The sequence below is a fragment of the Macaca fascicularis genome, chromosome 10, assembly GCF_037993035.2.
Source record: "Macaca fascicularis isolate 582-1 chromosome 10, T2T-MFA8v1.1".
NCBI classification, from domain to species: Eukaryota; Metazoa; Chordata; class Mammalia; order Primates; family Cercopithecidae; genus Macaca; species Macaca fascicularis.
In genome coordinates this window covers 4,397,641-4,417,860 of record NC_088384.1, presented here as the reverse complement: position 1 = coordinate 4,417,860, position 20,220 = coordinate 4,397,641, and the positions used below count along the sequence as shown (strand labels likewise).

The window sequence follows — 20,220 nt, the reverse complement described above, 5'->3', positions numbered from 1 at the left end:
CCCGGGAAATGCAGTATTTTAGCAAGGCTCATGTCTCCGTGAAGAAAATTAAAGTTCTGTTCCTAAAGACGGGGAGAGTGGCTGAACAGCTGTTGAGTGGTGCTTGGCAGCCCCTGCCATGGTGCTCCAGGCAGAGGAAACAGCATAGGGGGTGACCCAGGGGCCAGGAGAGCCTGTAGGCAGAACGCGTGAGAGAAGGGGGCCCGGTCTGCCTGGAGGTGGTGGGTTCTAGGGGGAAAGAGGTAGGGAGGTGGCCATGCAGGTGGACGGGCAAGGGAAAAGGGAGGAACTGTGGCCATCATCCAAGCGAGAGATGACAGATACCACCCCCCAGGAGTGAGCCAGGAAGCAGGTGCGTTTGCAGGGTGCCTAGGAGGTGTGCGTAGAACCCACCGGGTATGGTGATAGATTGAAATGGCAGGGGGCGGGGGCACAGGGCAAGGTCAGAGAAGAAGGAGAAAGAAACTGGGGACAATGTCTGCATTTGTTTATCGGGTGACTGGCTGAGTGCTGTTGCCAGAGATCAAGGTAAGACCCACAAGGGCAAGGGCAGCTTGACAGGGGCGACGATGAGTCCTGTGTGGAGGCGGGGAGTGGACAGAGCCTGTGGGAGGTCCGGGGACACTGGACTGGCCTATGGGTCTGAAGGTCGGCAGAAGTCACCCTTGGGCATGGGAGGGTGGGCAGAGAGTAGGAGGAGATGTGAGTAGCTGTGACTGCGAGTGGATGAGAAGGGCCGGGAAGAGGGTGCGTGGCTGGCGGGAGCAGAGGAGCTCTGGGGCCTCCTGGGCCCCCAGCACTGCTTCCAGGCCGTGACTTCTCCTCCCTCCTGTTGAGGAACAGACAGGTCCCCGGAACACGGGAGTCCCCTGTGGCCCTGTCATCCCCCCTCCAGCCCACCTCCTCACACTCTGCACTTTTGAGAGCTGTTCCTAGTGTCCTGGTGTGGCCCTGCCATGCGCTGAGCGATTCCGGGCCATGAGTGACCTGCCTCATCCTCTGAGCTCTGTTACTTGACATTTGGCTTGGTTTCATCTCGACTGACTGTAGCTGCAGCCTTTACTTGTCACACGCAGGACACTGTCATGGCCTGGAAATGCCCCACCTCTGAAATTATGACTCTTTGACCACAGCTTTCCCCCTTCCTTAAACCTCAGGCCCTAGTATGGGCCTGGCAATGTGCAGACACTGTCTATCCCAGCCCCAAACCCGACAGGGTGCCAGGCTGGCTCCCCAAAGCCCTCAGGAAGCTGGGGGACCCCAGTGGTGCCTGTCCTGTCAGCCTACCCTGGAGCCGGTAGCAGTTGCCTTTAGCAGGCAGTGTGCCCAGAGCTGTCTGAGTTCAGACTGCAGCCCTGTTAGGCGGGGAGTGATGGCGGCTGCTCTGGGACACATGCCCAAGGTCCGGGATGCCAGAAACACAGCCCACACGGCCGCTCTTCCCCTCCCCACTCTCAGCGGCCCACTCCTCATGATTTCTGCTTTAGGAGCAGAAGCCGCCTGGCAAACCCGGCCTTTTCCTCTGGCGTTTTCACTCGGGATTGCTGTGGGAAGAGCCTCTCTGCTGCCCTGTAGATAGGCACCTGACCAAGGTGCCCGCTGCCCGCTGGGTGTTTCCTGAGTGGCGCCTCCAGGGATAATGTGGCCACAGCATCTTGGCCCCAAATACCACAAGGCAGGAAGTCTTCACGGGTTGAAACAGAGGAAGGGCTGTGCCAGGATTTGCAGCGTCCTCTGCGTGTGGATCAGAAGTCTCAGCCGTGTGCCCAGGGATGAAACGGAAGGGCCGTGTGATGGGGACGCTCCATGCCGAGCCCGTATTTTCAGCACTGAAAGCCGCTTTTCTCTTTAGAATTCCTTTTTTGGAAAAAAGAAAAAATGAAATGAATTACAAGCACAGGCTACATCCCTGTGCCGTGAGAGACTCCTCACAAGGTGGATGTATTGAGGTGTCACCTTCCCAGGGCTGTCCTCCCGGCGGGCTGGCCAGCTCCAGCAGCTGCCACCCTGTCCCGGCTGGCTGTCACTGTCTTTCTATTTTTAGCCCTGGTTTGGTCCAGAACTTGACAAGATTTTCAAACTAATAACTGGATTGTCAAAGAAATCAGCTGTCAGAGCCTGTACTCCGGGCTCCCAGGATGGTCTGGGAGGGGGAGAGAAGGAGAGAGGCAGGAGACGCCCTGGGGATTCCCGGCCACTGTGGACCAGCGATCACGTTGGGCAAATGGTGGCATCGTCACTGACACAACTCAAAGGCATTAGGGCCGGCGAGGACACGTGACACTTGACATCGCAGCACCCTGCCCACGTCAGCAAAGGAAGCCCCTCTTTTCGGGCACCACAGCTGTTCTCCCGCAGGCTCCTGCGCTCACAAGACAGAGGATGGGCTGGGGCCGGCACAGACCCCCACCTGAGTGCCCACCCTCAGGGGCAGTGGTGTGGACAGGTGCAGCCTGACCTTTCTGTGCAGAGCTACCTTCTTGTCTTCTGTGTATCAGGCGGTATTCTGTATTCTTTGATCTTCTAGTTAAAAGGGCATTGAGTGTGACAGAAAGGTTAAAAATAAGGTAAATAAGGATGAACTTTTCACAGGCAATTTTCCTACCAGGACCTCTATGGTCCTCCTATGTCTATAGAGTGCACCCAGCGTCGTGTTACGTGTGACACTGGGTTCATCACTCAGCCCCTCCCCCTGCCAGCGAGCCCCCTCCCCAGATGGAGTTTCCCGTCCTCCCAGATGGCCGAAGCCAGGGCTGCTTATCTCTTGGAGAAGCTGGTCAGTGTTGACCGCCCACAGAAAACCCATACCCCACGAGCACACTTGGCGTGCGGTTTCAGAGACTGTGCGGAAGGTGACAGGTAGTGTCTGGGCTGGGACCAGTCAGAGCCTAGACTATCCGACAGCAGTCCAGGCTCCTGGCTTCCACATGAAGATGTCATTCTAAGTTTTAGGGCCAAGTAGGGATACATTTAGTGGGGACAGTCCCTGTAACCCTCTCCGAGAGACAGGGTTGTATGGTGGTCGGGTCCAGCGGCTCAGGAGGGCAGCCCTGCCACTGAGGGGGCCGGCTGCTTGACCCTGAGCTGTCACTAGGCTTCTTGAGCAGCCGTCTTCTCCCTCGGACATGGGGGGTATGGAGGACACCTCACAGTTGTCAGGTCCATGCCTGGCTTGAGGCTGGCCGGAGTGAACACCAGGATGGGCAGCCTCTTTGAGGCGACCAGAGGAGGGACCTGGGGCAGCTGGGGAGGTGAGGGTGGGCTTGAGGCTGTCAGAACTCCCCTCCCTGCCTTCCTCCTGTCCCCTCCTGGGGGCGTCCCTCTCTCCCCTCACAGTGCAGTCCCCCACCCCGGGCTGGGTCGCACTGTCACCCGATGGATCCGTGAGTGCACTTGCCTGCCTGGTCACCCGGCAGCCCTCCCCTTCTCTGGCCCCCCAGCTGCTATCTGGGAGCCACTGCTGCCCGCGCCAACCACCCGATGCTCAGCAGGGTCTGCATGCTGCACCCATCTGCCCTCTCCTTCCCGTCGTCCTGGTCACAGCCCCATGGTCTTAAGTCCCGTGAACCTTGGAGGCTTCCAGGGCACCGGCTGCTTGTGCATCAGTGTGGGCTGCACCTGGTACCATCCCTAGCCAGAGGGGCAGATGTCAGCACTGGGTCCTGTGGAGGAGCAGTGGCCAGGCACTGGGTGCCCCCGGCGTGCAGGTGATGCAGGATGCAGAGTGGCCATCTTGGGGTGCCGGGCGCCTCCTGTGGGGCGATTTGTCTCCTTGCAGCACTCCTGCGTGAATTATTTCAGCACCTGGGAGAGCAGCACGCGGCATAACCGTGGCACAAGTGCCGTGGTCTGCAGCTCCTCCCATCTGGAGAGAGAAACCGCTCTGGGCGTGTGGAAGCCCCGCGGGATAGAGCTACGCTGTTCTGCACCTCTCAGCCGCTTTCCTGATCTCTTTTTGGGGTTCGTGATTCAAGTTCGTGACTGCAGACTCTGACACCACACACATTATCTTCTGATTATTTGGCGGCTTGAAACTTGTGTGTTTGTGGTGTGTGCACATGTCCATCTAGATGAAGTGAAGCTATGGCTGGGGCCTGCTGTAGGTGTCCTTGCTGCTGCATGGGCCGGGATGTGGTTCTCCCACGTTGCTTACCCATTCTGTGCCTGGCCTCGCAGGATGGTGGGTGCACTGTGGCGGCCCTTCCCACACGTGCGTCCCACGGCTCCCCACTTCAGAGCCGTCGTGAGCCCTGTGTGGCCATGTGGTTGCCCTTTCTGGTTCTGGTTCCACAGCTTGCTGACCCTCGCTCTGAGTCTGCTGGTGAGGTGGTGTGGCTCAGCTCCCAGCCTCACCTTCCCTTCCCGAGGGCTGGGTAGGGCCAATGCCCAGACGGTGGTGTGGGACAGTGGACATCTGTCTGGAGGCCCAGCTGTTAGTTGGGGGCATCTCTATAAGTCACACGCTCTCCAAGCCCTCATTCTTTCTTTACTGAGATGCCAATTCCCCATGTCATGCTGGGTGTGAGGCAGGGGTAACTGGGGGACTCCAGGCAGGTGCTTGGTGGCTGGATGGGTGCCGGGCTCTTAACTGGGTCTTCCCTGCGCTGCCCATCACCCTCCAGCCGGCAGGTGTGCCTGGGCTTCCCCTCCGTCCATCCCTGCACCCCCACCCCCGCATCTGTGAGGCTGCGTCTCACCCAGCACCACGGCCTTCCCAGGACGCCGCAGCTCCGGGAGTCAGGCTGAGGCTCTGGCTCGGGAAGGTTCTGCACCCAGCCCCTCCCTGACCTAGTGTCCAGTATGGCCTCGGCCAGCGCTTAGCGTTTGCATGCTTCTGTGGTTGACATCCTAGAAACTTAGCAGAATCAGCTCTATGTGACCCAGACGCTTAAGCACATTGAGGGCTGCAACAACAAAGTGCTTAAGAAAGTCCCAAGTAGAGGAGTTTGTAAAGGAAGCGTTGTTTAGCACTCTCATTCGTGTTGGATGAGAGTGGAGCCCTTCTTCTTAGGAACACAAAGTAGGAAGAAAGGGGAGAGGAAGGCAGTGAGGGCGGAGAGGGGCAGCAGCCCTGGGTTGGGGGCAGTGCCCCCGCCATCTGAAAAATAGGCCCTAGGCTGCCCAGCCCTGACAGGTTCTTCACACGTGGATCACAGACCAGCCTCTGCACAGCCCCATGGGCAGGCTGTGCCGGCCCTCCCAGTCCTGTGGGTGGGAGAAGGGCCGGGAGCCCAGCTGCTGGACCCAGCATGGGGCCTCTGCTGCATCCTGCTCGAGACCCCCTGCGAAGGACATGCCACACAGCTCTGGTTTCCTCGGCCAGGTGGCCCGTCCTGTGGAAGGAACAGGGCAGTGGAGCCTTACATCCCAGGAAGATAGCACCACTGGCGTCACCCTCCTGCCTCAGCCAGGAGCACCTGCACAGGGCCCTGCAGCCACCAGCCAGGCCAGGACCTGCATCCAGAAAGGAGGCAAGGCAGGCGCGGGTCCCCTCGCCAGGCCACACACACACACGCACACACACACACCACAGTTACCACATAAATACACATCACACGCATTCACCATGTATGTACACACCATGTATACACAGATACCACACAGACGCACAACACACGCCATGTATACACACAGACAACACATATATACTCACCATGTATACATACACACAACACAGTTATGTACACACATCGTACACACCATGTATACAAATAGTACATACACAACACACACCATTTATACACACACACACACACCAGGTACACACACCATGTATGCACACAGACACCACACATAAAACACATACACCATGTATACACACACACCCCACACATACACTACGCACACCTTGTATACACACACAACACATACTCATGTACACACACACACCACACACACCATGTATTCACATACAGCACATACACTCATGTATACACACAGACACTCCACACACACCACACTCTCACCATGTATACACAGACACCATACACACACACAGCATGTATACACACAGTCAACACACACGCCATGTATACACACAGGCACCACATACACGCCACATACACAAACACCACACACACCATGTTTATACACACAGCACATACACCATCTATACGCACATTACACACACATACCACACACCATGTATACGCACAGGCAGTACACACACACCCCCCACACACACACACACCACATACCATGTATACATACACTGCACACCACACATGCACATAGACACCCCATGCATCACACACCACATATACACACACGTTACACAAATACTACACACACACCACTCCCCATGTATATACAGTACACACACACACGCACCACACACCACACACCACAAACACGACATCCTCATCACATAGTACACTCACCATACATATACACACCCTCCACACCATACACACATGCCACATACACGTGTCACATACCACAAAACTAGACAGCACACATACAAACCATACAGATGACTCACACACACCCCCACACACACTGCACACCATATACACACACCACACACACAGGACTCGCACGCACTCAGCATACAGGGCGGGGAAGGGCAAGGGAGGCCGGGCTGCCCAACCCCTTACTCGGTTTCCCTGCCATTCTTCCCCTTCACGCAGCCTGGGTTGTGCTTCCCGCACAGACGCTCAGTGCTGGGAGTAGGGTGTGGACAGGATGTGCACGCTGCCTGACCAAGGAGCCAGTGTGGGGCGGAGCTGGAGCACGTGGTCAGGATACAGGGTGGGTGCCCAGCAGGGTTCTCGGGTTCTGTGTGAGGGGCCCTCCCTTGCCACTCACTGGGGATCCAGGACCAGGCCCTGCTGTCCTCCTGGAATCACGTGGGCCCTTCATCCTACCTGCCTGGGAGAAGGGAACGTCCTGGTCCTGGTCAACGGGTAGAGGTCTCCGCAGGGCTGCCGGGAGCTGATGCGGCTGCAGCCCCAAGCACAGGGCCAGGGCGTCCTGCAGGCCACGTGGACACCTGGGTCCCGGGGCAATGGGAGGTCTCCCAGGCCTGTGCCTCCCCGGCCCAGTCCTCTCTACCTTCCCGGGGACCACATGCTGGATTGAATATGAAAATACAGGGGTCTTCACTGGAGCCGTGCCGTGACTCACTATTTCAAACGTCTGAAATCTGAATCTTTGAATCATTTACACCTTGACCTGTTCTCTCACTAATTCTTAAGTGTCCCCACCCCTGACATGACTAAGCCACGGGGACTGAGATGGCAAAGGGGAAGATGTATCCCATGGGAACATTGTAAAAATGGGCAGGAGATCCCAGGCGGGGCAGTCCCTGGCACCCCATGGCCTCCCTGCCGACCCTCCCCTTCAGGAGTCGCATGCGCTGTGGGGCCCAGCAAGCCCCCGGAGCCTCCTAGCCAGTCTTCACACTCTTCTGCGGTTTAGGAGGGACCCCAGGGGGGCCTCGGCTGCTCCCCGGGCCTTTCTCGGTTCTAGAAAACCTGAGGTTTCCAGGGTCCTGGAAAGAAGGGAGCAACCCACCTGCCACAGCACATGCTGGTCAGGGCCCGCCTCCCAGCTGGCCTTGGGGACACCAGGTGACCGTGGAGGTGTGTCTGGCCCTGCTGGGGAGGGAACACTGCCAGGAGAAACTTCTGGAAGGAGACGGTGCCTGGATTGTCTTTTAGAAATTGAAATCGTGTTTTCAGTACATGCCCTTATGAAAAAAAAAAATGGAAAACAGAAATTAAAAGACGAGAACTGGAGGACAGCTGTTTCCCTCCCAGGCCGGCAGCTGTGGAGGACAGTCCGTCCCCTGCCCAACCTGCTGCCGTGCGTCTCTTGGTATAGGAGGCACTGGGCTTCCCACCTGGCTGCCACCCTCTGCCCCTCAGCAACCTTTACACTCACAGGAGTTGCCAGCATCGTTATGTTTTTTTCAACCACATATTTTTTAACTGCTAAATAAATAAACATCTCATTACATGGATAGACCAAAATTGCCTTCAACACACTAGCAGAGTTGGCCTTTTTTCCCCCTCATCTTTTACTGTGAAAAAGTTTAAAATACAGAGAGGCAGAAAGCATCATTCCGGGACAACCACCTAGCTTTAACAGCTGGTAGCATTTGCTGTGTTTGCATGAGTGACCTGGAGCAAGGGGCTGAGTGTCTCGTCTTGGGTACACACCTGGAAATGAGTGACAGAGGGAGCACCTGGACCCCGTGCACCAGCCAGGCAGCTCCCGGGAAAGCCCTTCTGCGCAAGTGTGTGCCGTGGGCTTGTGGACCCGACAGTGTGAGCTTGGGCTCTCTAGCGTCCGCGGATACCCAGAGGCTCTTCGAGCATCCTCAGCTGTTCCCCAGATGTCCCTGGGGATGACTGAGCCAGCCCCAGAGCGGGCTGCCGGCGCTTTTGCGTTTTTCGGGGTGGCGACAACCTCTGCCTTGTGGCACCGCTGAGCATCTTCGCATTGTGTAAGGGTCACAGGGCCTCTCCGCTCTGGACACCTCTTCTGTTCCTGTATTTTGCCCATTGCTTTAAGGATTTTGATCTGTTTGTCTCTTTCAAGAGCTCTTTCCATACTAATGCCAGCATTTCCTCCTTCCTGATAAAAATGACAAGTGTTTCTTCCTTTTTTTTAAATTTGTCTGTTGCCTTTATGTATATGTAAATATATGAGCGATGCCATGTATTAGTTTTCATTTGAAGGGTTTGTTTTTTGTTTTGAGGTTTTGTGCGTTGAACTTACCCGTCTTGTATTCCTCCCGGACTGGGAGTCATAGCAAGGCTTTCCCGCCTCTGAGGGTGAAGGACTCAGCACGTGTCACCTGGTGCTCTCATGTTTTCACTTTGCATGTCCAATGTCAGGTCCACGTGGCGTTGACTGAGGCCCCCGTGGAGTTGCCCCGGCGTGTGGTGTGAGGGGAGAGGCGACTTGCACTTCTCTGGCACCCTTGACCAAGCCTCCTGCATAGCCCAGGGGCATGTAGCCATTGGCCTGGGCAGCTTCGAGGTTTCCTTTCTTCCTTTGGCTGTGAACAACAGTGCACAGATGAGCACCTTTCTACGTTCACCTTCCCGCAAGCCTCGAGATTGTCCTCCAGGCAGAGTCGGGGGAGTGGGACCACGGACCCGGTGCGGGGAGAGTCGCGGGAGTGGGACCGCGGACCCGGTGCGGGGAGAGTCGCGGGAGTGGGACCGCGGACCCGGTGCGGGGAGAGTCGCGGGAGTGGGACCGCGGACCCGGTGCGGGGAGAGTCGCGGGAGTGGGACCGCGGACCCGGTGCGGGGAGAGTCGGGGGAGTGGGACTGTGGACCCTGTGCAGGGAGAGTCGCGGGAGTGGGTCGGTGTGGGGAGAGTCGTGGGAGTGGGACCTGGTCCAGGGACTTCCTCATGGTCTTGATACGTAGGCCCTCCACTCGAGATATATAGGCCCTCCCCTCCAGCAGGATTTAAAGTGCACACCGTGTGTCTGAAAGTTTCAGAATCACAGACCACACCATGCCCACACCCAGCCTGCAAACCCCACCTCAGGTGGGAACCCTGCTCCCTAGAAATACCCTTTTACCCGGAGACCAAAGGAGATGGGGCAGGCGGAGCTGGACTGGGCCGGGTGGGCACTGACCAGGCAGGCGTGCCAGTGGCCAGGGTGAGCAGGTTTGCTTCCCCTGTGGTTCCTTTTCCAACAAGTGCCGCCCCCACTCCCCCACCCCCGGCTGCCCCACCCAGACAGAGGGACAGGAGGACCATGGCCATCGGAGGCTTGGGAGGCCCACCCTGAGCAAGCAGCCCCTCTTTCTCTGGTATCCAGAGTGGAGACCACGGGTCCCCTCCCCATGCCTGTACTCATTCTCATCCTCTCTGGGGACCCCGCTTGTCTTGCTTGCCCTCTCCCCATAATTCCTGCTCACAATAGTCTCTGAACCTTTAAATGCCGTTCTTAGGAGGCTGAAACCAAAGGTCTCTGGTTGCAGTGTGGAGACAGGCAGGGCCCCCTGGAGCACAGGTGCATCTAAAGGTGCTATGGTCGGTGTGCGCGGTTCCGTCCTCCCAGAGTCTTGAAAGGTGACCTGGAGTTACACAGAAGGCAGACAGGTGAGGTTGCAATGGGAAAGGGGCGGCCATGGTCGCTGTAGGAGCCTGAACAGCCAGGAGAGGCCAGAGGGTAGGAGGGAAGGGCAGTGGGGAAAGAGCACGGAAAGCACAGGCCTCCGTGCAGGAGCCCGGGACGGGCACTGCCTCTGAGGGGGTGGGCACAGCACGGTGCTCCCAGTGCTACCAGTGCCTGCATGCAGCCCGGGCTCCTGGCATCTGGATCTCAAGCCACCCGGCTCTGAGGGCAGCCTCACCGTTGTACCGGTCATGACACCTGCACCACGGGGTCATTTCCTCACACACATACTTCACCGCTGAGCAGGGTTCATGAGCACCAGGACACCAAGAGCCCAGTGGGTCCCCTTTCCCTGGATGTCCGCACACATCAGCGCCAAGTTTATCATTTGGCTGTCAGCAGCCCATGGCCACCTTGCGAAGATGGCCTTACTTCTTTCCCATGGCAACATCTCCAAGGCCCATGCTTTTTCTCATACGAAGCAGCCATCACCGCGGCAAGTAACAGAGCTGAGCCTCGTATCTCTGATGCTGCTGTGCGGAGATCTCAGCCGGCTTCAGATGAACCCGAGGCCTCCGTGGGCTGCGCCAAGGGTGAGGCAAAGCTGGCCCAGCCACGTGAAGCTGCGTGTCTCAGCGGGTGTGCACTGGAGCAGGAGCCCCTCCCCGCAGGCCGTTCTCATTTGTACAGGAGAAGCCACACACTGCCAGCTCCTTAGACCTGGGCCACTATGACCTCGGTCACCAGCTTGAAGTCCTGTTTGACAAGCCCAGTGTACTCTCAGCGGGTCTTGTTAGGGAACTGATTTGGAGGCACTTGTTACTTATGCATGTCCAGGGCAGCCCCTGGTCACCTGAGTGTGAGGGACAGGCAGGACCTGGGGAGTGTCAGGATGAGCTCCTCCTGGGGGACTTTTTGGCGGGGGTCGCAGCCTGCCTGGGGCATGGGACGGCCTGTGTGTTGGGTCTCCGCTGCCTTTGCTGCGGAGTCTGGTGGTCCCTTGGCCACAGAGGGTTCCTGGGCCTGTTTCCTAAGGCTGAATGTCAGTGTCGAGTCAGGAACCCAAATGGAGACCCGAGAGGAAGGAAATGGCCTCATTCAGGCACTTGAAGTGGGCCAGCCACGGTCTGCGGGTCTCCTGAAATTCACTGGGGTCCCTCGGCTGGCAGCGCTGGCAGCAACGGCCTTGTCAGCATGATTTCATCTCAGCTGGTCCTGTTCCCTCATCTACACGTGTACTTCGTGGGAGCGGATACTTGGTGTTGAATATGGATTCACACGCTGCAGCCCCGGCGCGGGAGGAATCCAGATGCCCCGCTGTCTGCGGAAAGGCCCGTGGGTTTGGGTAGGAACAATGACCCTTGACCTCTGTAGTGCATGGTCCCTGGAGACTGTTGTCAGATCAGGAGTGGGAGTGACAGCGAGGGGTCAGTGAGACCGAGAGAGGGGCCCATCCAGTGCTCAGTCCAGCCTCTTCGGAGGGCAGGGGGCGGAGTCCAGGCGCGGCAGGGCCTTTGTTCTGGTTCTGGCCTCAGCCCTCCTGGCCGCCTCCTGCTCTGTGAACTGTGGCCGTCGTCCCCGGCGGTTGCCCGGGCCCGTGATTGCCAGGGCCCCGTGATTGCCAGGGCCCCGTGGTGAGGAGGATGTGGCAGGGGTAGAGGAGCGACTCCTGTTTGCCTGTCCTGCTCCGGGGGGTGCGCAGAATCCTTCAGCCCTCATGGCACCTGCGAGGGGCTCCTCCATCACCTCCCAGGAGGCGCCTGCAACTCCTGCAGATAGAGGGCGGTGGTCATGATGAGCACGAAACAACAGGGCGAGTTCCTAGAGCCTTTTGCACCAGCACGGGTATTGCTGCCCCTCTAGCCTGGGGGTGACTCCCCTTGCTGTCACCATCTCTTAGACCAGGGACTCGTCCTCCAGGGACAGTGCGTGGAGAGTCGGCTCCAGCCTGCTGGGTTCTAGAGCAGGGATCTAGCCCGCCCCGCTGCCCCCCACGGCGGTATGGGGAGTGGGACTGCAGTGTGGGTGCCACAAGGGTGCCAGGCTTGCTGCATGCCTCCTGGGACAAGTCGCCCAGCCTGTCCGCTCGTTTCCTCACCTAAAAGACGGAGGGGTTGAGAGAAGTGCCCGAGGGCCTGCCTGCTGGGAAACCTCATGTTTGCTGCCCTGTCCCCCAGACCCCAGGGTCCTCAGTGGTCTCCCCAGGTGGCACCAGGGCCTCCCCGCTGCAGACAGCCGGGCACTCTGCAGCACCTCCAATGGTTAGGGTTTCTCACCAGGCTGTGCACGCGGAGTGTCAGGAGGCTGTGGAAAAGCAAATTAAACCAATTAACCCTGTTCCCCGCCTCGCATGTCACCGTGGTGAGTCCTGTTTCATCTTTCTCGGTTAGGGGAAGAAAATAACAAGAGTAGGCAAATGGGCCTTTTAGCCCCATCGTGATTAATTTATTCATCTTTGCATGTTGGCAATTTGTAAACTTCTGATTTGAGTAGCTTTTAAGCAGACCTCTGTGAGCTGTCTGCTGTGCCCGGGAGCAGGTGTTGACGAATTTTGCCGCTGTGCACACAGCCCTTCCTGCCTGGGGGAGCCTTCCAGTACCTTCTGTGTGCACAGAGGGTCCAGGGGAGGGAAGCACTGGTCAGTGCTGCCAGCAGACCCTGGCGTGAAGCAGACGGAGGAGGGAGGCAGGATTTATACCTAGAACAGTGCTGTCCAGAAGGAATGTGTCACCAGCCACATGGAAACGTAAAAACAAAGAAAGAGGCAGGTGTCATTAGTTTTAGTAACATATTTAACCCAGCATATCCAAAATACTATCATTTGAACCTAGAATCAATATAAAAATTATAAAAGAGTAGTTTACATTCTTTTGTTCTTAATAAATATTCAAAGTCCAGAGTGCATTCCGCACAGACCCACCCTGTTTCAGACGTACCACTCGTGGCCCTTGAAGGCGAAGTCTGCAGTAGCCCCCGTCCCATGGTTCCGTTACGCTTCTCTGCAGAGTGCTGGACCCTGTCTCTTTTCTTGTTTATTTCTCCATCTGTTGCCTGACCTACCAGCACACACACTCACGCATGTACGCCCTGCCGGGCTGTGGGCTGAGTGTGTGCCTGGAGTGGTGGCTGGCATGGGGCAGCCCTGGGCATGTGGTCACCCAGTGAACACCTGCAGTTCCTGTGAGAAGGTCTGGCACGAAGGGCCTGGACCTCACGCCCCATTTGCTGGAGGAGAGGGGCCGGGGTGCGGGTGGGAGCCGGTGCTCCAGGTGCTCTGGCTGCAGTGTAGGGGATGCCTCACAGCACCTGGCTTCTCCCTACCCCATAAGCGAGCTCCAGCACCGGGCGGGGCACTGTCCTGGCAGCTGCCCAGCTGGCCAAGGAGGTTCCAGCATGATCTCAGAGCAGACCCTGCACTTCTTTTATTTTAAAAATTATTTTTAGTATGCAGCTAATGCTTGTTTATTTTGAAAAGATTAGAAACTATGGATAAGAAAAAGAAATCATCACATTCTCTCCCAGCAATGACCACGTTCGTCTTTGACTGATGGTCCTTTTGGAGTTCTTCATGCAAGTGCATGTCCGTGAAATTGCATATACACACAGAAAGGTAACACCCAGGCGTGTGCACAGCGGGGCACCTTCATGTGCCTGGCTCATCGTGGGCACTGGAAGCCCCATTGTGGAAGGTGTGGCCAGCCATTCAGTCTTTGTCGAGGGCACTTTGCACACATTCAACAACCCAGTAAGGGAGTTATTGTTCTGGCTTTTTCACTCCAGCGGTTCAGCAAGTGGGAAGGAGTGGCACCCAGCAGCTTCTTTGCTCCCGTAGCTCGGCGAGCGGGAGGGAGGGTTCCAGCTCTTTTACTCCTGCCACCCACAGCTCAGCAAGCATTATAGCTCTTTTGTTCCCACAGTTTGGCAAGTTCTGGGTTCTTGTCCCACGGCCAAGAGGAATAAGGTATGTGGACACCAGAGAGTAAGACAGAGTAGAATTCTTTTTTCTTTTTCTTTTTTTAAAGACAGAGTCTCACTGTGTCACCCAGGCTGGAATGCAGTGGCGCAATCTCGGCTCACTGCAACCTCCACCTCCGGGGTTCATGCGATTCTTCTGCCTCAGCTTTGCCAAGTAGCTGGTATTACAGGTGCACACCACCACACCTGGCTAATTTTTTGTATTTTCAGTAGAGACGGGGTTTCACTATGTTGGCCAGACTGGTCTCGAACTCCTGACCAAGGCAGAGTAGAATTTTACTGAGCAACAGAAAGAAAGCTCTTAGCTGCAAGAAGGGACCTGAAGGCGGGGTAGCCATCTGTGAGTGTGAGTCCAGGGCTTTTATGGGCTTCGAATGGGGGAGTGCATGCTGATTGGTCCGTGGGTGGGCTTGGAAGAAGCACCATTTGATTAGATAAAGGACATCATTCAGAAGGAACCAATTGAAAGAGAGCGGGTAAGACGGATGGAAGTTCTCACTCTAGTCATGGACTCTATCCAGAACTGGCAGTTTGGTGTTCAGGCTCTAAAGTGTCCTTGGCTTGAAGGTCAGGTTTCACCGGGGACCGGTCCGTGTCTGTCTAGGAACTTGTCTGTCTCCTGTCGCTATCACTGTTATTATCCCGTTTTACAGATGAGGAAACTCAGGCACTGAGGGTTATGAGACTTGCCCAGGGTCGCGTAGCTAATAAACGCAGGACTGGGATTTGAATGTGGCTGTGGGGCACCGGCAAACATGCTCTTAATTGCTTCATTGGACTCTGTGACGTTCACTGCCCAGCATGTGCTGTGGGCTCAGTTTTCGGGACACAGGGACACACAGACCTGTTGGTGGAGTGGCGGAGACGCTGGGGAGAACAGCAGGGACACATCTGCGGTACTCATGGGGTCAGGCGGCAGCGGGGGCGGGCGCCAGCCCAGCACTCCCGCATCTGGTCCAGTGATCTTGCTTCCCTCACTGCTGCCCATTCTCACGTGAGCCTCAGCCCTGGGCCAGCTGCACGGAGCTCAGCGTCTTGAGGCAGCCCAGGGTCTGCAGTCACCCACCCACCCCTGTTCTGGAGCCTGAGGCCTTAGAACATGGGCGTGTCACCGTCTCACCCTTCCTGGGAAGGCCTGGCACATGGGGGAGGTCAGCGTCCTCCACGGATGGCACTAGGATTCGTTTAACTCTGGAAAAATACAACCCTTCTGGTAAGAAGTAGCCAAAGCCATGGCGATATCTGCTGTTCGGCATCAGGAGGCCTCACCTGGTCTCCGACATCGGGAGCCTCACCTGTTGGAACCCGCCGGGCAGGAGTGAGTGGCACGGCGGCTTCTAAGTGCCGTCCACTGCTGTATGGTCCATGGGGGAAAACGGTTGGAAACATCCCAGCTTGGCTTCCCACCTCCACCCTGTGTCCCACTCACTGAGGTTTTAGAGAGATGCCTTTGCCTGCATGGTGGTGTGAGTCAGGGCTCCACTTCTGCCTGGGTGGTGTGGGCAGGGCCCCCCCAACCCTCGACGTCAACAGTGGCCACCTGGCAGAAAGCGTGGACAACTCTATCCACTCTCATGATGTGTCTGAGAGTGTCCAGGGCACACCCAGGTCGCCCACCATCCTGAGGACCAAGGCATCCCCCTCCCCAGGCCCCACCTCCCAGGTCCAGGTCAGTTGCTTGGGTTGGGGCCAGGACAATGGGGCGCTTTTTCAAGCTCCTTGGATGCTGATGGACGTGTGGTCAGGCCTGAGAACCGTCAGCCTCCAGGCCATGCAGCGAGTTGTTGCTTTTGATCCCTCACTGCCCATAGACCCCACAGCCTTTACAAAGGGCCCCGCAGACATTCGACGTCCGCTGGAAGGATTCTCGGGACACGGGGTGATGGAGAAAGGAGGGGTGCACTCCACGCTGCCCTCCAGCTATGGCTTTGTTGAGATAGTGGGTGCCCCAGGGACCGGGGTAGGGAATGGATTACAGAGACCTGAGGCGACCTTGACTTCTACAGCACCAGTGTCATGAGCTGAGCCTTCCTTTAACTTTTAGATCCACAAATGTGGCCCTTAATTGTTTATGGAAAAGTTAAGAATAAAAACGCAAGTGCTGTCTACAGTTTTCTGGGCCGGGCCCTGGGCAGGCCTCTCTCCACCTGCCCTCCTGGACAGGCAGCATCGTCATTGCTGGGAGAGCCATGTCCCTGAATGTGACCGAGGGATGGCTTCGCCCGTCGTGGCCCCTCCGCCTGCCTGGTGTGGGCGATGCAGAACAGCTCTTGGCTAATAAATGTGCCGTGTTTCCCAGACAGGAGACAGCTTGGCCTAGCGCATAAATAAGACAAGCCTTTTTCAAAAAGAAATCTGTATTTAAGGACATGTTTGGCTATGTTCTTCGCCTCCCGTAAAGGTCACCCAGATAGATTTTTCCTTCTTTAGCATTGCAGGCTGCGAAGAACTGGGCATTTCTATTCTCCCTCCATCCAGTGAACCTGGGGGACTAAATTAGGTTCTGAAATTGAGTGTGCAGTAGAGTTGGTGAGTTACCATAATGGGAGGGTACTGCTTCTCACCTTGCAAGGAGCGAGGTCATGATAATATGAAGCGAAGTGGATTAAAAATAAAACCAAAGGTATTTATTTATGACCTGCTCAGAATTGGATAGGCGTCGTGTAAGTTGCATCTAATGGTGAAAGACAGCAGATTGATGTTGATATGTCCCCGGGGACTTTTAGCCAGTGAAATTTGCTCCCTGAATTCAATTTAAAGGCCCACTGAAAGTATCCAAAATGCAAAAGGAAATGGAATTGAGGAAGTGGGGGTGGAAGCCCAGCAACTGCGAAATAGCAATTAGAGGACAGTCCTGGTGTGTAACCCTCCTGATGTGGGAACGGAGAGGGGACGGTCCTCGTGTGTAACCCTCCTGATTCAGGGCTGGAGAGAGGACAGTCCTGGTGTGTAACCCTCCTGATGCGGGAACGGAGACGGGATGGTCCTGGTATGTAACCCTCCTGATGTAGGAATGGAGAGAGGACAGTCCTGGTGTGTAACCCTCCTGATTCGGGAATGGAGAGTGTGGCTCCGGGATGGTCAAGGGGCCTGCCTCAGTGAGGGTGGGGCTGGTGACACGCAGACCACAGCCTCCGGCACAGCCAGGATGTAAGCCTGGGTCATCTTCCAGGCTTGGTGCCTGCACAGCTCAGCTCAGCTTATCCTGGCTGTGCCCATGTAGAGAGCTTGCCATCCTTATCTCCAGATGAAGAAGAGTGTGGCTTGGAGAGCCAGGCCCCCTGCCCAAGACCTCCTGGACAAGGAGACAGGATGTGAACTGCAGAGCCCAGCTACCCCCCCCCCCATTCCCCTCCATGCCAGCCTTGCTGGACTGTGTTTTCTCGAGGCAGGTGACATGGGCATCCTGAGCCTGTGGCCCTCCCTGTCCCTTGTCACCTGCTAGGATCTGGGGAAGGGCAGTTCCAGCACCCTCCAGCACCCTCAGGGCTCCTCAGCCGCCTTCCTGACTTCCAGGATCTGGCTTCCGTTTGGGGTGGGAGGTAGGAGAAGCCGGGGAGCCTGCAGGTGGCCCCCGGGGGCAAATTATCAAGGACCAGAGCCTGCAGGGCCATCCGAGAAGTGTAGACCCCTCCCTCAGGGAATCTGCCCAGCTTCATGCGGAGCCTGGGCTTGGGCTGGCCCTGACCCGATGGTCCCGTTTCTCTTCTGAGAACCCCCACCCCAGGAGGCTGTCCTGGCCACTCAGCCCTCTCTGATCCCTACTTCTGCCAAGCCCCCTGTGTGTTGGGGTCCCCCGAGACCTGCCCTGTCCTTGGTGGGCCGCCAGCTGCTGTGGATGTGGGCATGGTCATGTGGGAGGCAGGGCTGTCGGGCGGTGATCGTGGAGGGGGTTCCCCAAGGACCTGTGCTTTTCCTTCCCCGTCCTGGCCTCAGTGGACATAGGTCAGTCTCCATCTCCCAGTGTCCACAGGCTTCCAGATGAGCTCTGGAGACAGTGCCCCGTGTGTCTTTTGGGGGTGGGACTCAGTGCCCCCATAGCCCACCTGAGCTGAGACACGGCCCAGCTGCAGGACAGAGGAGCCCGCCCAGCACTCCCAGTGCACGAAATGCACCTGCCCAGTGTGCCTGGTGAGCCCAGTGAACCTGCCCAGTGAGCCTCATAGGCCCAGTGTGCCTACCCAGCACTCCCAGTGAGGCCAGTGTGCCCACCCAGTGAGCCTGGTGTGCCTACCCAGTGAGCCCAGTGCTCCTGCCCAGTGAGTCCGGTGTGCCCGCCCAGCATGCCCAGTGAACCCAGTGTGTGCCCACCCAGTGCTGGCTGTGCTGCTGGCTGTGTGAGTGTTTTCCCAGTCTGTCCAGCAGCCCTGACAGGCTGGCAATGGTGGCCCCATTTTGCAGAGGAGGAAGCTGGGCCTCAGGGTGGAGTCATCGTCCCAGGGCCCCAGGTTGGACCTGGACCTGAAGCTGGGTTTGGTGGAGACCCGCACCTCCACCCACTGGTGCGAGGCAGGCATGGAGGAGGGGCGGGGTGGGGCTTTGCTGTGTTCCTGGGCTCCCGGGGTGGGCCTGAGCTGGCTCCATTCCGTGGTCCCCACATGTGTGGGCTTCACCTGCTGACTGTGCTGCTGCCCAGAGGGGTCTCCTGATGCACAGAAGTCGGTGCTTAGTGACAGTTCCAGGGGTGCTGCGGTACTTCCTGGGCTGATACGGGCTTTAGGGGAGTGGGAAGCCTCTGGGCGGAGACTGCAAAGCTGCAACAGGGCCCCGAGAGCTGGGTCTCCCCGTGAGGGGCAGGAGATTCAGTTAAGTGAAGCGCTGGGCAGCCCCTGTCACGACATCTCAGATGTCAGACCTGGAGCTGCGCAGTGGGCCTCCCGCCTGGCTGCTGGGATGGGGCGGGGGCTGTGGGATGAGGCCTGGGGCCCTGCTGGGCTTGAGCAGGGAGCAGCTGCCGGCTGGGCGAGTTTTCCTGGGTCACCCGCCCTCCACTGTGGGTCACCTCCTCTGACCTGGGCTTGTGTCTTTCTCTCCAGTTTTCTGGGGCCACCCGCCCTCCACTGTGGGTCACTTCCTCTCACCTGGGCTTGTCTCTTTCTCCCCAGGAGCTGCTGCTTTTTCTCCAGAACCTGCCCACCGCCCACTGGGATGACGAGGACATCAGCCTGTTGCTGGCCGAGGCCTACCGCCTCAAGTTTGCCTTCGCCGACGCCCCTAATCACTATAAGAAGTGAGGCTGGGCCCACCTGCAGCTGGCCACACTGCCCCAGGCGCGCGCCCCACCTGCCCGGCCGCTGGTAGGCCCCTGTGAGCTGGTCCTGGGCTGCCAGAAGGCCTTGCAAGGTGGCCGCACCCTCCAGGGGAGCTGGCGAGGACGGGCCCCAGGCTTGGTCTAGGGCGGACAAGGACAGGGACAGCCTCTGTTTTCTGGGATACCAAAGAGAGCCAGAGGAGGGCCCCGGCTTCGGCGGCCAGAGGCAGGTCAGGGGTCCCCTCGCCCTTTCCCTGCAGTGTCCTTGCCAAATGACTGCCTCCCGTAGCTCCCAGTCCGGGGCAGCCTCGGAGGCCGACCCTCTCGGGAGGCCCGCTGTCTCCAGGGCCAGAACAAGGCAGTGGCCATCTCATACCTACTCTGAAATGCAAAACTGCTATTCTGTTGAGTGAAAGAATAAAATATAGACAAAATCTAGACCGAGACATTGCACTGCCCCGGGGTCTCTGTGCTGTGAGATCCCCTCGCAGCCATATTTCACCGCTGCTGGCCCTTTCCCTCCGTGTGTTTTCCTGCTTGCTTGGTTTACATGTGGCTGGGAAGCTGAAGGCTGGAGTCCGACCCGCGAACCCGCCAAGTGCCTGGGAGGCCGTGGGACCAAAGGCTGGGAGCAAAGGGAGGCCTCGCCATCGCCTTACTTTCCACCTCGAACCTCTTTTACAAGAGAAAACCCCCCACCTCCCTGAGGTCCAGGGCCAAGTGGCCCCACCATGCAGGTAGGGTCTGGCCTCAGACAGAGCCCCTGGAGACCCACCCAGGCTGTTGGGCCATGTTGGGCTGGCAGACGGGGTAGGGGGTCGCGGCTCCGTCATCAAAGCCCTGAACCGCAGTGCTCTTCTCACCACAGGCTGGAAGTGGAATGAGCTTTTGGAGGCTCCCCAGGCTT

At 57.6% G+C, this 20,220-nt stretch overlaps 1 protein-coding gene across 10 annotated transcripts in view; it reads left to right on the top strand.

Annotated features, from left to right (window-relative positions):
* TBC1D22A (TBC1 domain family member 22A) overlaps positions 1–19,747 on the top strand; it is a 414,723-nt gene extending 394,976 nt beyond the window's left edge. For all 10 annotated transcript variants that reach the window (XR_012418607.1, XR_012418608.1, XR_012418606.1 and 7 more), the window contains one exon: positions 19,168–19,747. Coding sequence is in view for 7 of the 10 variants with exons in the window: in XM_045364227.3 (XP_045220162.2) it covers positions 19,168–19,296 (129 nt within the window). In the remaining 3 variants the exon portion in view is untranslated. The remainder of the gene's footprint in view (positions 1–19,167) is intronic.
* Positions 19,748–20,220: the final 473 nt, after the last annotated feature.